The 16,685-nt window shown below is 44.7% G+C and overlaps 1 protein-coding gene across 7 annotated transcripts in view; it reads right to left on the reverse strand.

The window, feature by feature from the left end:
* The window catches only part of STAT1 (signal transducer and activator of transcription 1), a 43,669-nt gene that overhangs the window by 3,795 nt on the left and 23,189 nt on the right, over window positions 1–16,685 (reverse strand). For all 7 annotated transcript variants that reach the window (XR_002338997.2, XR_002338995.2, XM_021074663.2 and 4 more), the window contains 13 exon segments: window positions 15,653–15,712; window positions 13,145–13,174; window positions 12,952–13,045; window positions 11,764–11,805; window positions 10,517–10,600; window positions 9,979–10,077; window positions 8,742–8,877; window positions 7,039–7,088; window positions 6,235–6,329; window positions 5,351–5,496; window positions 3,390–3,575; window positions 2,367–2,442; window positions 1,353–1,452 (listed from right to left, as the gene is read on the reverse strand). Coding sequence is in view for 5 of the 7 variants with exons in the window: in XM_021074663.2 (XP_020930322.1) it covers window positions 1,353–1,452; window positions 2,367–2,442; window positions 3,390–3,575; window positions 5,351–5,496; window positions 6,235–6,329; window positions 7,039–7,088; window positions 8,742–8,877; window positions 9,979–10,077; window positions 10,517–10,600; window positions 11,764–11,805; window positions 12,952–13,045; window positions 13,145–13,174; window positions 15,653–15,712 (1,198 nt within the window). In the remaining 2 variants the exon portion in view is untranslated.

The following is a 16,685-nucleotide window of genomic DNA, read 5'->3' on the forward strand; positions in this document are numbered from 1 at the left end:
GGTGATGACCATGATGATGATGTAACTTGCTCAAGAACAAGAAAGAGGAAGAGGAAGATCATGACATTGTCTGGTTCCATCCATCTATCTTATGTTTTCTGAATAGGGCTTTCCACTTATTCCATTTTTGGTTTGGGCTTACAAAGCACTTTGGAGAAGAGCTGGGAGCTACTTTCCAAGAGAGAATGCCACTTTACACATGTACAAGGTTCATTTTTCACTTGCCAACAGGAACATAACTATTTGGCTATTACACTATCTAAGCTTTTTTTCTAAGTGTTTTTTTCAGATTCAACAATCAAAGTACAGTCTCTAAAGATTTTAGCTTGTACTACTTTGGATGAGGGGTAAGACTGAGAGAAGAGGTTACACATCAGAAATTTGAGTCTAGGCAGACCTTACCGATGGCACACAAACGCCTTCCCTGAATGCATGGATGTGTGACCCTGGGTGGCGGGGGACGGCCCCCTCTCTCCCTCATCCTCTGCCTCATCACTGAGACACTGTCTGTGCCAAGCACTGGGCACAGTGATGAAGAAAGGCTAGTAATGACTCAGAGCATTTTTAAACAAAATTAAATTTTAAAAAATGAACTGGAATAAGCTTCATGTGGAAAAGAGCTTAAAATTAAACAGCATCAGCAAAAATTCAGCCCATCAAAAAAAAAAAAAAATCTTTAAGAGGAAGGCTTGCAGGTTGACAGGCAAACAATACTACTTGACACACTGAAAAACATTCTCCTCAAGAGAGATTCATGCTTTTGGGGACCACCCTGTTTCCATCCCTATCCAGACTCGCATTATCTGGTTCAGTCCTTGAACTTTTCACTCCTGGCAAGCCTTCACAGCTCCAGGTGCTGGTGGTACAAATTCCTTTTCAAACATAAGGCAAGTAAAACTGTTTCATCGTGGCTGAGTCTCTACGACCACTGTACCTACCAAGCATCAGTCTCCTCACTTCTTAAAAATAACACCTCCTCACCCCTATACACAGTGCTGAAATGACAGGCCAATGGAAAACATTTTCTCATCAGAGAAATCTTAGTTCCCTAAAATATGAGATTTCTACATGGACAACTTTAAAAGGCAGAGTGGAGAACTTTTAAATATTTGAAATGTCATCATTTTTTGCAGTGCTAAGTGCCAGGCATAAAAATCCTGGTGACAACGTGGCTTGTTTAAACACAGTAGGCTCCAACTTGTCACAACTCATCTAAAAAAAAACCTTCTGGGCTCTGCCAGGGGCTCCTTCCCATGGCTCACAGACAGGCCCAGGGTCAGCCAGGTGCCCTCCCTGCCTTAAAGAGTGAATAGTGGGCATGCTCTTCAAGAACGTCCCCGTGTCATACTCACCATGTCAAATTCTACAGGGCCCACCATTCGAGACACCTCGTCAAACTCCTCAGGAGACATGGGAAGAAGGTTGTCTGTGGTCTGAAGTCGAGAAGGGTGACTGCAACAGAGAGAAAAAAATAGGAAATGTTAACATCTTGACTATGAAAGGAGTGGTGCAAACTCAGCCATTTCATTGTGGGCCTGTGACTGCATCATTGCTTTAGATTTTTACTTCAGGGAAATGTGTACACTTGTAAAATACATTCGAAAAAACACAGACTGCAAGAGGTTCATGTGCCCAGCCCAGCCCTTGGGAAACACACTGGACTCTATAGAGAGGTGAGTGAGAAATAACCAGTCTGGATCCTGCGCCGCTTCTGCCTGGGTAAACCTGGGTGTGAGCGTGTGCAGCATGTCACCTGCAATGATGACCCTGAGGCTCACCCTGGCCCAAGAAGCACCAGAGAAATGTCTGGGGAGTCCCTCATCCCTACCTTGAGGTTTGTATGCAGATAAAGCTGCTCCCGAGGGTTTTTACATGAAGGCTACATCCATTCACCCCAAGACAGTGCTGCAGGCCAAATAACTGACAATGATTTTTCCAAAATTTTTTCTACCTTTTACAAAATGAAACAACAAAATAAAAGCAAGCGGAAAAAAAAAAAAGTATCTCAATCATTTACTCTGGCCTTTTCTAGATTGAAAAGAACTGCTTTCCCACTCTGATCAATTTTTGTTCATTTTATTCACACTTTTCCAAGATATCAATTTGAGGGGAAACTGTATACCTTCAACACAACTTTGGTTTTTTGAATTTTGGGTGTTTTGTTTTTGTTTTTAATAAAGGCAGTAAAACGCTGATAGGCAGTGACACCAGGATCTCTATTTAGGATCTTTCCAACATTCCAACTGTGAAGGCAGTAGGAGAAATTACAATGGAAAAGCAAAGAACAAGCATCTTCGACTGGCCCCAACCAAGAAGGGGGGCTTGACTGAGGATTTTAAACATGTCATTCTTCTGTGTTCACTTACACTTCAGACACAGAAATCAATTCAGTCTTGATGTATCCTGTTCCTTTAGGGCCGTCAAGTTCCATAGGTTCTGGGGCTAGAAGCAAACACATTGCATACGTTTTCCGTTAGGAGAAATTACACAAGAACAACCAACTCTTTCTTTGATCAAGACTGGACTCTTTTCCCCAGCAGTTAGGTTCACCTCCCTGCCTGGGTCCCCGGAAATTGCAGTGGGGCTGCAGAAACAAGCAGCAGCAAAGGGGAGGAGCGTTCAGCACAGAGGTCAAGTGGAGAGGGTTCTCTTTCCAAGGTTTGGGATCCTACAGAAGTTTGTGGTCTTGGCCTGGTTGGACTAAAAAGACCCATCAATGTGAGCTGGGCCCATCTTTTCCTCAGAGTAACTGTGCTCATATTGAGATGATCGATCCTGAAAAGTCATTAACTCTGTTGGCGTGTTCCAAACCAGATCAGTCTAACTTCTACTTTCTCAAATGTGGTTCAGGGAAGACCAAGCATTGGGAAACCTGTGTGCTAGGCCTGCACCTGCTCTCAGGGAAGGGACCCAGTCACTGGGTCACCATGCATGCACCACTTCGCTTCACCCAGGCCTCAGTTTCCTCAATTGCAGGAGTGAGCTGGCATAAAACAGGTGACCATAGTGGTCCGGCCTTTTACCCCTTCCATGAAGTAAAAGTGTAACCAATACGCCAAGACCAAAAAAGGATTTTTCCAACACCCCTAGAATAAAAAACCACTTATTCATTTCTTCCTAGCTGTATCAGGCCAAATAAAGTGTAATGTTTCAACTGTGCGATGTTTTGAAAGCCTGCTTTTACCAATTCCAAAGAGGTGGTCGAGTGACACAGCACGGGTGGCATTTGTGCCGGCACCTGGCATTTATAGGAGGGCAAGGGCAGCGTGGGGGATTAAACTCTGTCGCCAGCAAACCTCCAGATAACGCTGGAAAGAGAACACAATCGCAGGAACGACTGGGCTGTGCTATTACTCACCAGGGCAACGCCTGCTCACACTCCCACTCACCTTCCTTTGGCCTGGAGTAGTACTTTCCAAAAGCATGGTCTTTATCAATATTTGGATACAGATATTTCAGGGGATTCTCTGGAATATTTTCAGCGGCCATGACTTTATAATTGCGAATAATGTCAGGGAAGGTAACAGCAGAGAGTTCTTTCTTCGTGTAAGGTTCAACTGCATGGAAGTAAGGTTCTAAAAGGAAGAAAAGCGAAGTGAGTCCCACAAAATATCCCAGAACAACAGAGGAGAGAAACAAAACATTTCAGAGTTTATGCATTTCGTGGAACCTGCTAAGAACTAACCACAATCTAGGAGTTACATCACCAAGAGCAGACTGCTTTATTTCTAAATAAATTATGATCTCTTCTTTAAAACAGGAAAAAAAAAAAAAAAGGACTTCCCATCGTGGCCCAGTGGTAACGAACCCAACTAGTATCCATGAGGTTGCGGGTTCGATCCCTGTCCTCACTCAGTGCGTTAAGGATCTGGTGTTGCCATGAGCTGTGACGCAGGTCGCAGACATGGTTTGGATCTGGTGTTGTTGTGGCTGTGCTATAGGCCAGCAGCTGCAGGTCCAATTTGACCCCTGGCCTGGGAACTTTCATACACCATGGATGCTGCCCCCCGTCTCCCCAAAAAAGACCGAAAAAAAAAGAAAAAAACCCAGGGAAAATAAAGGCAGTCATTATTCTCAATAACACTGCATTTGTCATGATTTACTTAGATTTGTAAATCTAGCCAAAAGAAATTGATTAAACACCTTTAAAATAACTAATTACTAATTGGGGGGGTCATCTTGGCTCAAGCCATAGATTTACTAGAAGATAAACTTTTTCTTTTCATATTCAAAAATTAAAATAAATGATGATAATACATGGAAAACAACTTTTTAAAGAAAAAAGACTATCTGCTATCTTTCTCTCTAGTCCGTAATGTAAAAAGTCAGTTTAATTCACTCCTGGACTTGGTCCCAGACTACATTCACATCCTGCTTCTGAGCTGATCCAGGATTTCACTTCGGGGGCACACATTCCAGAGGCTGCTGCCAGGTGCCCAGGGGACTCAGCTCTAGAACTTCAGACTAAAGCTTTGTAGCTGGCGTTACCCTGCTTGAACTTTCCACTTGCCAATGGTTTTCATCTTTGCCTGGTTTGCTGGCCCTATCTCCCAGCAAGTTCAGGAGAAAACTACCACAGGAGAAGGGCAGGCTTGAACATCCACACTGGGCTATAATCCCAGCTCTCCTGTTTTTCACCAGAAGAAAAGACACAACCAGAAAAGTATCCCATCTTTTTGCCTCTTCCCAGGCAAAAAGCATAAATCACTGGAACGAATTATATTTCCCTCCAATCCTTCAAACAGAGCAAACTCTAAGCAACAGTCAAGTTACCAACTGTCTTTATCATTGTCTCGTCTTACTGAAACCCATTTCTCATTCCCTACAAACCTGTTTCATAATGATAAGGTTTTCTGGAATTATCTTGCCATGGATAGAAATGGTTAAATAGAAACTCAAGATGTAAGCAACCCAGACAAACGTGCATCTGCTCTGTCTGAACAAAGGGGGAAGGCTGTGCCCAGCCCCAGGACCTCTTCGCAGAGCCTGCCCTCATCTGCACATGTCCACGCAGGATTCCCCTCCGTGGGTCTGGAGGCTTACACTTGTACATGATGGGTTTCCTCCCAAACTGACTCACATCCTTCATCTACAGGTAACAAACCTGATAAAAATGAAAGGATTCATCCTTGTCTTTAAAAAAACCATCACTTGCACAATATGTTTCAGGCAACGAATCACTAATTTCACGATGATGTATTAAATCCTATAGGGAGGCTCAGTTGGGGGTAAGTATAGGAGCTAAGATTTTCTGTCAAAAGCTCATTGTTTGCATGAGCTGATGTGCAACAATGCAAAAGGGCTTGCACTCGTGTTTGGAATTGGTGTGTGTGCAGGCACCCTCGCTTACCGCCTCCGTTCTGGGACCGCTCCACCCACGTGAACGTGATGGCCCCTTCCCGGCAGCTCTCACTGAACCGCAACAGGAACGTCCCCGGCTGCTGGTCCTTTAGCAGAGCCCGCTCTCGCTCCTTGCTGATAAAGCCCACAATACACCTGGATGTGGAAAGGGAGTGATGGAGCTACTCTGAGTTCAGTCATGATTGTAATTTTCAAGTTAACTTACAAATCAAGAGGACTGCAGCTTGACAAATGAACGTAAAATAAAAATGTATCAACTATTTTAAATGCTTTAAAATCTGTTTCACATTTCACTCATATGTATACATGCTAAAGTCCTGGACAAGCTCATTAATATGGTGCCAGTAGAATACTACAGACAACCAATAAATACCTGCTGGATTAATTTCATTTTCTACTACAAAAATGTCTGAATTTATGCATCTCATAGCGAAGAGGAAGGCTCAGACAATCCATGTTCATATCCAAGACTTATGACCAGGTTAAAGCCTCTGCTGAAATAACAACTGACCCTGGGAACAAATTAGAAACAACTTACCAAGTTAAAAAAGGTTTTTCTTCTTTTCTGAGAGGCAAGAAACTAGGTGCTCAAGAAATTTTTGTAGAATGAATGAATGCATGAATTGCACTCAGGGCTTTCTAATTTAGCTTTGAAAATGCAAATAGACATATACTATGATAGGTATAGATTTAATCTTATGAGGGTCCACTATCATGAATACCTGAAGGGACAGCCTGTAAAACAGCTGTGTGTGTGAGATGCACATAGTCCTGTCAAGTAATGAAGTCTGTCTGGGTCAGGCCTATCCCAGCCTTGCAGTAGGGAGCGTGTGCTCAACATGTTTCAAGAATACATCTATCAATGGCCCTTACCCATCATTCCAGAGAGAGAGCAGGTGTTTCTTAATGAGTTCAAGGATACTTTCAATCCAAAGCCAGAAAGGAAAATTTTTGTCATTTATGTTTTCCTGCAAGTATACAAATGCACACATTATGAACCACAAAATCCAATACAGTGACTTACCATGCCTCCTCCCACCGTGGGATTTTAGTTTGCAAACACTGCCCAGCTGCCAAAGCTAGGGCTGTCCCCTCCAGAGAAGGCCCTCCCTCTTATCAGCATTCAGACACCAAGTTCTCCACTTCCTGAGCTGGGCTCTGCTTCCCTCTCCAAACAGCAGCCACCCGGCCAAGGAATGACCTCCAGGGTGAATCACGGAACATGAGCTGCCTTCATTTGCACTACTAATATCCAGTAGCACAAGCTTGTCAACACTGTCTGGTGACCCTAGTGGCGTCTGATTATTCCCCTCAACTGGTCTCACTGCTGGAGCAGACTCGGGCAAGCTCATCTGGCCCTGCAGGCCAGCCACGTCGGCACAGAGCGCATTCCTCATGGATGGGGCTGAAATGCCGCCAGGCCAAGGGCCACTGTGAGCAAACAGAAGACTCACTTCGGATATGAAAGAATGTTATCACACAGGCAGGTGCTTCCTGTCAGGCTCACACTTGGAGACTAACCTTTGGAGCTGAAGGAAAGTAAACAACTTGCCCTTGGGGTTCCATGGGTGAGAGAGGAATATGCCAAAGTAAGCACAGGGCGGTCAGCGTCACGGCGAGAACTCCTTTACACAGAGTGTAAAGAGCTCCAAAGTCTAAAGCCCAGACAGTACCCACCTTACAGAACCTCGTCCAGGGAATAAGACCGTCAGGGCCAGCAGTGGGACCTAAACAAATACAAATAAGCATTTTCAGGAAATGGAAATCGATTCTGAAGCTTTGGCTGGACTGATGGCTCTTGTATTTGCTCTCAGAAAGCCAACATTCAACAAAGGAAGGTTGTATGTACCTGGCTGAAACTCCCAGAGGCACTAATATTAATTACCTGCACTTTCTAGAGAACCTCCACCTGGTCCCTCTTTGTGCAGCATCGTTTCCCACTGCCTGCTTCCCTCTCCCTCTACTGTAGGCTCCTCTTCCAGGGACCCTACAGAGCTTTTTCCTAAGTTTGAACTAAGATGAAAGATGGGCCCCTAGGAGATCTATTTAACTGACACTTGACTTTAGAAGCTTATTTTAGATGATAGGCATGTCCCTCAGCCCTCCTCCAAATAGGACACGGGCTCAGGGAGATCGATGCAAATCAAATGCCAAGTTAGCGAAATGAGAGAGGGCAAGGAAGCCTAGTGGTTATCACTACAAAGTGAAGTGGCCCAGGCTGTAAGAGGCAGTGAGCCCACCATTTCCTCACAGAGAACCACAGATAAGCCATCACAGGTGGAAAAGATATGTCTTAATTTGGTGCAAATAAGGGATTTCTCACTTTTTACTAAAACAGCACAAGGTCCCCACTGTGACAGCTACATGGCCAAGAGAAGGCACTGCTGAGAGCCATTTGGTTAGGAAAAGCCTACTGGTATTTGCAGTACATGAAGCTCTGCTATACAGTAAGCAAATCCAGAGAAAAGGTACCCATGGATTTTTAAAGAAATAGTTCAGATACTCCCATGCACTGAAGATCTGACCTTGAGGCCAAGAGGTCTTGGATTTGCTTAGTGTGGAAGACTAAAAAGCCCATGACATTAGCTACCGACAGGGAATTTTCTAGCATGGCCGGGACCACATCAGGCACTGCTGGTGACAGGCATCCTCCTGATGTGGGCCGTGTCTCTGCCCACCTGACACAAGACACCTGGGTGTGTGCTGTGTGGGCGGCCCCACGACCTTATTCTTACCATGCTGGGGGCTTTTTTCTCCCCAAGGTTAACATGACTTTCATCTTTCTTATCAAAGAATATTCTAGCCACAAATAATACATTTTACATAACTCAGAAATCTTTCCCTTAGGAACTCTGCTCAGAAATGTTAATATGAGATAATGGGGAAATATTTCATTTTTTTTATTGTTTCTTTTGCTTTTTAGGGCTGTACCCATGGCATATGGAGGTTCCCAGGTTAGGGGTCAAATTGGAGCTGTAGCCACTGGCCTATGCCACAGCCACACCAGATCCAAGCCACGTCTGTGACCTATACAACTCATGGCAACGCCAGATCCTTAACCCACTGAACGAGGCCAGGAATCGAACCCACATCCTCATGGATACCATTTGGGTTTGTTACCACCGAGCCACAAAGGGAACTCTGAAATAATTCATTTTTAAAATTTTTTATCAGGTCTGTATCTCCTTCCAAGGTGAGGCATAATTTTCACTCAGCTATAACAAACCGCAGCTATAACAAACCGCAGCTGGAAAAGCCAACAGATTTTTAGCACTCTTCTACCTTGAACAAAATAGAGAGCAAAGAGGGAAAGGGGGGCAAGTCAGGATATTTTTATGAATTTCAATGGTTAGATATACAAAAAGTTAATATGTTCATACCAAGAAGTTTCTCTCCCAGCATGTTCAGCTGGTCCACATTGAGACCTCTTTTGGTGACAGAAGAAAACTGCCAACTCAGCACCTCTGAAAGCTGAGACCATCGTGCACAAGGTGGGTTCAGGAAGAAGGACAGATTCTAGAGAGAAAACACCCAGAAGTTAAGAGCTACTAATGAGTCACCAGTCACAAGCTTGGCATTGAAAAGTGGAGCCGTGCCAGAGTTCAGTGCTAACCTCTGTGACACAGACATTTTCACAGCAGCAGAAGAGAAATACAGTCGATTCTCATTACTTGAGGATTCACATTTGTGAATTCATCTACTCACTAAAATTTAACTCCAGAATCAATACTTGTGGCACTTTTGCAGTCATCTGTGGACACACCCAGGCACACAGTGGTGAAAACCTTGAGCTGCTCAATATGTGCGTTTCCAGGTGAGGTCAAACAAATCGACACTCTGCTTTCCTGTTCATAATCATACTATAGGCGGGTGTCCTTTTCGAGGTCTCTAGTGCCATGGTTTTTGCACTTTTGTGTGTTTTTGGTTGGTGATTTCCTTTTTAAAATGCCCCCTCCTGAGTGTAGGGCTGAAGTGCTGTCTGGTGTTCCTAAGTGCCTTAAGGAGAAAATGCATCAGATACAAAAGCTTTGTTCAGGCGTGAATGTGAGTGATAATGCTGTTGGCCATGAGTTCGATGTTAATGAATCAACAAATGTACTAGATAAGGAATCCTTAAACAAAACATGGCTGTGTGAACAGCTGATACAAAGACTGTGACCTGAGGCTCACAGGAACCAAACCCTGAATGTGGCGGGTGCAATGGCTCAGTATTGGCTAGTGTGGTGTTCACAGTGACTTGAAAGAACATAAGCAGAGAATCGACTGTAATTAATCAACCCTGAGCATCCGCACTCTAAGAACGGGCACATTTGTTTAGCGGATGTATACATTTTGTTAAAAAGAATTACAAAGGACCTCTTCCACAAGAAAAGTTATGAGAAATCATCTGCTGTTTGAGGTTATTCACATGCGAGGAAAGTCCTAATTCTCATTTCTCATACGTACACACGCTTCATTTTCCCAGAATTACTCAGACCCTCAGCAATGCCCCTTGACTTAGTTCACTCCCCCTGCCCCCCTGTATCTGGACCTTAGGGGCTCTTTCAGATATGCAGAAGCTAGAGCATGGGGGTCTCTCGTTAACTCCTGGTATGAAAGTAGATGTGTTCTGCATACCCTGGGTTCTGCCACCAGCATGTTGTACCACAGGATGGAGGCCCAACCGCTCGGGAGCTGGCTGACGTTGGAGATCACCACGACGGGCAGAGAGGTGGTCTAAAAGATGACAGAGACCTTGAAATCATCTGAATCACAGAAATATCCCCTTCAGACCACTATTGCAGCCTCACAAGTAAACAAGGGATTCATCATACATGTGCGCATATTTTATGCTTGAAAATTAAAAACGTCAAGTTACATTCTTGTGTTCACAATTTATCTTTCATATACCTTTTCAGTTAAGGAACATGTTTCAATCCTTTATATAAAAAAAATTAACACAGAACATCTCGACTGGAACATTTAAGCTTATAGTATCTGAAGTTCCTTTCGGTTCTGCCTGAACCGTTAAATTAACATCAAGGGAATATCGGCTAAAAAAGACGATTTTTTCCCCAACCATCAGGTAAATGTGTCTAAAATAAAAATTAATACATGTAGCAGTTTACAGTAAAAATAAATAAAGCTTCCCATATTTGGAACATGTAAGTCTTACCTCAAGGTCAATGACCAAGCCAGGCTGGCACAATTGGGTTTCAAAACTAAGGGAATGAAGCTCTTCAGTAACGATGAGAGGACCCTTAACAGAGAAAAGGGAAACGAAAGCAATACAGTGACTGACCCTGCAATTTTTAAGAGCCTACTAAGCATTTTTTTGGCAACGGGCTGCAGAAAGCCTGAAACCACCAACTACAATTCAGAAGAAAGAGTCCCGTTTTTGACCCTTTATCCCAGACTTAATTACCCCAGGTATCTATCTCAGTGTTCTCTCAAATATAAGATTTCTAACATCATGGCAAGGGTTTTGAATTAAGGGGAAAAAAATGTCGACAGGAAATAGCAACTCCTAGTGGAATTCATGACCTGAGGCCTCCACAGGGGTGGGTGGGGTGGAGAGTGTTCAGCAGAAGGGCCAATTTGCATAAGCCTGGTGAGTCATAAAGTGACTTGCTTTCAGCAGAAATGTTACAGTGCCCTACGTGCCTTTACACACATCATCTCGTGCGAGTATCACAGCAACTCAGAACCAGAGAGGGAGTGGGAACTAAGTCCCTGGGAGGCCGTGAAGAGCCAAAGATCCAAACCAGGGCTAAGAAGGCCCAGGCCAGTACCTGTCCCCCTGTTCCACACGACCTCTGCTGGTTGTCAGGGGGAAGGAAGGACAGCGTGCTGGGCAGGCACAAAGGATGAAAACTCTTCCAAAGCAACTCCAGGTATTCTGTCCTCTGCCCACCGTTCACATCTGAATGCATCACAAACACAGTGCCTCAAGGATCCACTGTGAAAAGGAAACTGACAGAAGGATGATGGCCCTGAGTAGGTGACGCAACGGCAGGAAAACGCTCTCGGCACACACCGTTTTCAGCAGGGCATTCGTGAAGCTGGCCTCTAGTTCCTGCTCTGACAGTAACTCCCTGTGCCCCTAAGCTACATCCTGCAATCTTCCTGTGATGCAATTTCTTCACCTGTGAAACGCTGAGTAACGCAGCCCCCTACTCCGCTGGGCTGTCTGTGAGGGTCCGGGAAATTGATGTGCAAAATCATTTGACAACCACAGAGCACAAGCACAGAGTGGTTTTACTGTTATCTCAGATACACCACGACCCAAAGCTCATCTGCTGCTCTTCTCTGCTGGGTCTGCACCCTTTTGCGAGGTGTCCCACCATAGCCATTGGGGCACTGAACCAACCTCAGTGGACAGACCTGCTAGTTCAAGGCCAATCACAACAGAGAAAGACTCACCTCGTTGGTTCTGGCGCCGGCATTTTTCTGTTCTTTCAGTTGCTACAAGAAAGAAACCACCTTAGTAAACAGCACAATAATCACCAAAGTTGCTATTTTCATCTACAAAACAAACCCAAGTGAGGACTCAGGAAGACTGAAGGAGGTGAGATTATTTTCAGAATAATGAAGTGACCCCTGTGTGGGCTCGTGAGCCAGGGGAGAGGGGGGCCTTTCTGTAGCAGCCTGACACCAGGGGACCACGGCAGGACTCAGAAGAATCCTGGCATCTGGCTCCTGTCCCCCATCACCTGCGTCAGCACGTGCTCCCTGGGCTCAGGGCACAGCTTCTCCAGCCTCCCACTGCCCTTGGCAGAGTCCCCCAGGCTGTGCCCAGTGACTCCAGGCCTCAAAGAGTACCCTCCAGGGACCTCAATCCCTGAGGTTTTAAGGAAGCATGTGGAGCCCCAAGAGCAGCTGTGGACACCCTCAGGCTCCCAGGCTGGACTAAGGTTTTCACACAAGGCCTAGCTTCCTAACTATGAGTTTGGGGGTTCACAAGATGGTTGCCAATGAAAGGGTGCCTTGCACCTTCCTGTGGGCTCCGGCCCAGGGAACACACAGGACTCAGCACCGATAAACCCACAGAATTGGCAGCCATGGGTTTTTACAGAGTGAGTTGAGAAGCATCCCCCCCACCCCCGCCCATTAAAACCTCTCTGCTGATGTCACTGCCCAGTGCCCAAGCCCTACTCCCCTTGAGACAAAGCGCTCAAGACAGTGGTTGTGGGCAAGACCCCAAGAAGGTAAAGAAAGGGCTGAGCAGAGATTCCTGAGGTCTGGAGAAGGAATGGTCAGCATGTGGAGCAAAAATAACCTTCGAGAAAACAGCAAGATTGCAAGAGTGATCCCTGCAGTCCTGGGGTACAGATACCTTACGTGCACACTGGTTTATGGAATATCTTACTGAAATCACTACTTCTCAAAGAGAGTCTCTCTGGGAGACAGGCTGGCAGAAAACAGAGTGAACAGTCTTGGATGAGGAGGAGAAACCAAGATTCCCCAGGGACTGCCAAAGCCAACAGCCATGAACTCTAGGTCTCCTCGGGGACGTCCTTCCCATAACACAAGGTACCCGATGCCTCTCGGTCACAAATCAAGTCCTAATAAGCCCGGCGCAACAGAAGATGGGGAAACTGGCGCCCCTACCAGGTGTCGGAATTCTGCCGCCAGACTCCCATTGGTGGACTCCTCCATGTTCATCACCTTCGTGTGAGTGCCCAAAATGTTGAACTTTCTAAACCTAGACAACACAGGGTAGACACACTTAGAAGGCTTGGAACTGTTAAAGAACACATCAACAAAGAAGATGGCAAAATAGAGCACAAAATACGTCACGTACCCTTTTACTGTATTTCTTTCACTCACATCTCTGCAAGGAAAAAAAAAAAAAAAACACATATATACATGCCATCATGTAGGTGTATTTAAAATGTGCAGTGAGTTTTAACAAAAATATAAACATACAAGTAAAAGATCAATAACAAATCTCTACCTGTGGGTTTGCAACCCTTTCATTCACTCACTCTGCCCACACTAGTACTGCCAAGGATTGCTGAGTGACCTTGGGCAAATCAACTCTCTGGGCCTCGCCTTCCTCATCTGTATGTTGCGCTAACAGCACCAACCTTACAGGATGTGGGGAGGAGTCAACTAGCTAACGGGTAATGAGAGCACGGAGCACATCCTCAGCTAATGCAAGCCTGCGTTACTGCTATGCACTGAGCAGTTACTCACTGTGTGGGCAGTGCTGAGCAAGCCCTGAGGAACCAAGCAGAGAGCCCTGCCCTGTGGTTACAGAACCCACAGGACCTTCCAAAGTGACAGCTCGATCCTTATTTTTATTGTTATTTTTAATGCTTTCAGGAAAGTACTTAAGTAATCAATTATTTAAGTCTGAGGTTAAAATCTTGAGAGACCCTGTATCTCATGTAAATTCAGCAATAATGTCATGTTCTAGACAAATGATGCCTCTGTTAGGTGTAGGCATCAGTCAGAAATCATTAGCGCTCACAGCTGAATTAGCTTCTCAGCTCAACGGGTTCAACACTTTTTGAATGACAATCACCATCAGCTATGAGAGTGTCTAATTTTCCTGTTTGCAAAAAAAAAAAAAAAAAAAAAAATTACACTTGATTACCACGAACATTTCTCATGACCAAGAAGCCAGCCTTGGTACACAATGATTAGCTAACTCGACACTTCATTTGAACATCATTGCTTCCCCCTAATGTCTTTTTCCTGTCCCAGGACTGCCAGGACCCCAAAACACATCTGTTGTCATATCACCCTAGCCTCCTCTGGACTGTAACAGTATCTCACATTTGTCTTTGAAGTTCTTGACAGTTATGAGGAGCACTGCTCAAGGATTTTACAGAATGTCCTTCAATGTGAGTTTCTCTAATGTGGCATCTCATTTTTTTTGAATTGTAGTAAAATACACATAATGCAAAACTTACAATTTCAACCATTTTAGGTGTACAGTTCCACAGCATTAAATATAACTACATTGTTGCACCAAAAAAGAATTTACAATAAAAGGAATAGTGTAATTATAGACACAAAACCACCTTGTCAAAGCCAAGAAGAAAACTCAGGACTGGATCAGACAGAAAAGACAAAAGAGCAAGAACAAATTGAAAGAGAGACTGAGTTAAGCAGAGTATGCTAAACTGCAGTGGCCATAAAACCTCTGCAGCTCTTCCCTTCAAGAGACAGAATGTCCTTCCCTGTCCCTGGAATCTCCAGGGACTCTGACTTGCTTTTCCAAACACAATGGATGCAAGTGGTGCTGTACAAGTTCCAAGTCTAGCCTAACAGGTTTAGCATGCTGCTGCTCTGACCCCCTTGGAACACTGGTGCTATGTGAGAAAGCCCAGGTTGGCCTCTTTGAGGGCCCCACAGAGAAGGGCCCAGTTATCCCATCCAAGACCACAGAATTTAACAAGGCTATGCTAGATGCAGCAACAACCAAGCCAGCCTGGACCAGAAGGACCACTCACAGCCTACAGAATAAGAGGTGTAAAATGTTTTTTAGTTTTAAGCCACTTAAGTTTTGGGGTGATTTGTTATGCAGCAAAAACTAACTGATACACAGAGAAACCAAAGATGATGGGAGAAAAGACAAAGGCACAGACCATGCTACCAAGAAGGCTACAGAGGAATGGAAAGAGACAAAAAGCCAGAAGAAAAGGATTTAGATTATTATAAATGGTTATGAAACTTAGTAAACCAGTATGTTATGCATACCAACAAAAGCATTAAGTATATAAGGGGGGGGGGGGTTGGAAGGATGCTGAGCCATCTTGTTCCTTAATATAAGTGGCTAGGTCACTGCTAGTCCAGGTCCAAGATCTAAGGACAAAATAGGATTGGCTTGCTCCATTTAGACCCTGTGGGAGACCCTGTCCATTCCTGGGTCCCTACTGCCCAGAAGAGTCAGGTACGAAGCCAGCAGGCTCCACATAGGCCCCTGAATGCTGTCAGCTTCACTCCAGAAACAAGGCCATACTGGCTGCAGAATCACGGCAGCCTACAGGATTTTCAGCCTGTGTTGATGGAGGGCTCCCTCCTCTGGGGCTGGCCTAGGAGAGGTAGCAGCTGCTTGGAGACCTGATCTTTACAAGCTCATATGCATAAAATGCACTATTCTTTTGTTCATTTATCATCTAAAAAGGTACAGGCATGTTACTAATTCTAGGGGAAGCACCCAAAACTCAGAATAGGAGCTATGAACTTAAATCTACTGGGATCACTCACAAACTGCTCTGATGCATCAGTCCACATTTGTGTTAACAAAAGCAGATTTTCAATAGTACGTGTACCTTAGGTAATATTAAAGATATCTTACTTATCAAATAAGACTTTGACTTTCAAATTATAATTCAGCTCCTGCAACTTCACCAACAGTCTGCAAAAAAAAAAAAAATAAAAGTCGTAATTACTTTTAAAAATCATCTATCATGGGAATTTCCACCATGGCGCAGCGGAAATGAATCCGACTAGGAACCATGAGGTTGCGGGTTTGATCCCTGGCCTCGCTCAGTGAGTTAAGGATCCGGTGTTGCTGTGAGCTGTGGTGTAGGTCACAGATGTGGCTCGGGTCTGGCATTGTTGTCACTCTGGCATAGGCCAGCAGCTGGAGCTCTGATTCGAACCCTAGCCTGGGAACCTCCACATGCCGTGGGTGCGGCCCTAAGAAGACAAAACAAAACAAAAAACAAAACAAACAAACAAAAAAAAAACATCCATCACAGTTTATTGAACTAATTCTTTATCAATGAATGAAGAGCAACCCCCACTCCATAGTTTTTGGTTATTACAAACAATGGAAATGACATCCTTGAATGTCTACTTGGATTTTTTTTTTTTTTAAATGTATTTGCAGGATAAATTCCTAGCTGCGAAACTGCTGGGACAAAACTGTCACATTAAATTCTGACAGAGAGCAGCAGTGATCTTACATTCCCACCAGCCATCAGTGAGTGTACCATGCCGACACTGGTTTTATCAAAATGCCTACTTCGGGGCTGACTCTATGGGTAAAAACAGTGAGCATTACTTTTTACTAAAATGTGTACCTAACGCTTGTCCTGTCGGGAGAAAATAAAAGGTATCACCCATGATCAGGAGAATGAGGGTCACATCTGTAATCACTCCATGGTGGTGTGGGAAGATGGAAGTCAGGAGCCCTGTGCTGAGACGACTGCATCCCTCTGCTAGGACAAGAGGCTGGAGACCTGGGGAAGGAGCCCCTCACTGGTTGGCTCCCTTTAGTGAAGCAGTGGATGGGATTAGATTTCCAGTCCCTGACAACTGTGAGTTCTAGGACCCTGAGGGTGCCAGGGTGTGGTGCTATAACACTGTCAGCCAAGAGGCAGCAC

Source organism: Sus scrofa, chromosome 15, assembly GCF_054392235.1.
Source record: "Sus scrofa isolate SSC_HxYL_T2T_F1_AM1 chromosome 15, Sscrofa_HxYL_maternal_Yorkshire_Landrace_v2.0, whole genome shotgun sequence".
In the NCBI taxonomy this organism is placed as follows: Eukaryota; Metazoa; Chordata; class Mammalia; order Artiodactyla; family Suidae; genus Sus; species Sus scrofa.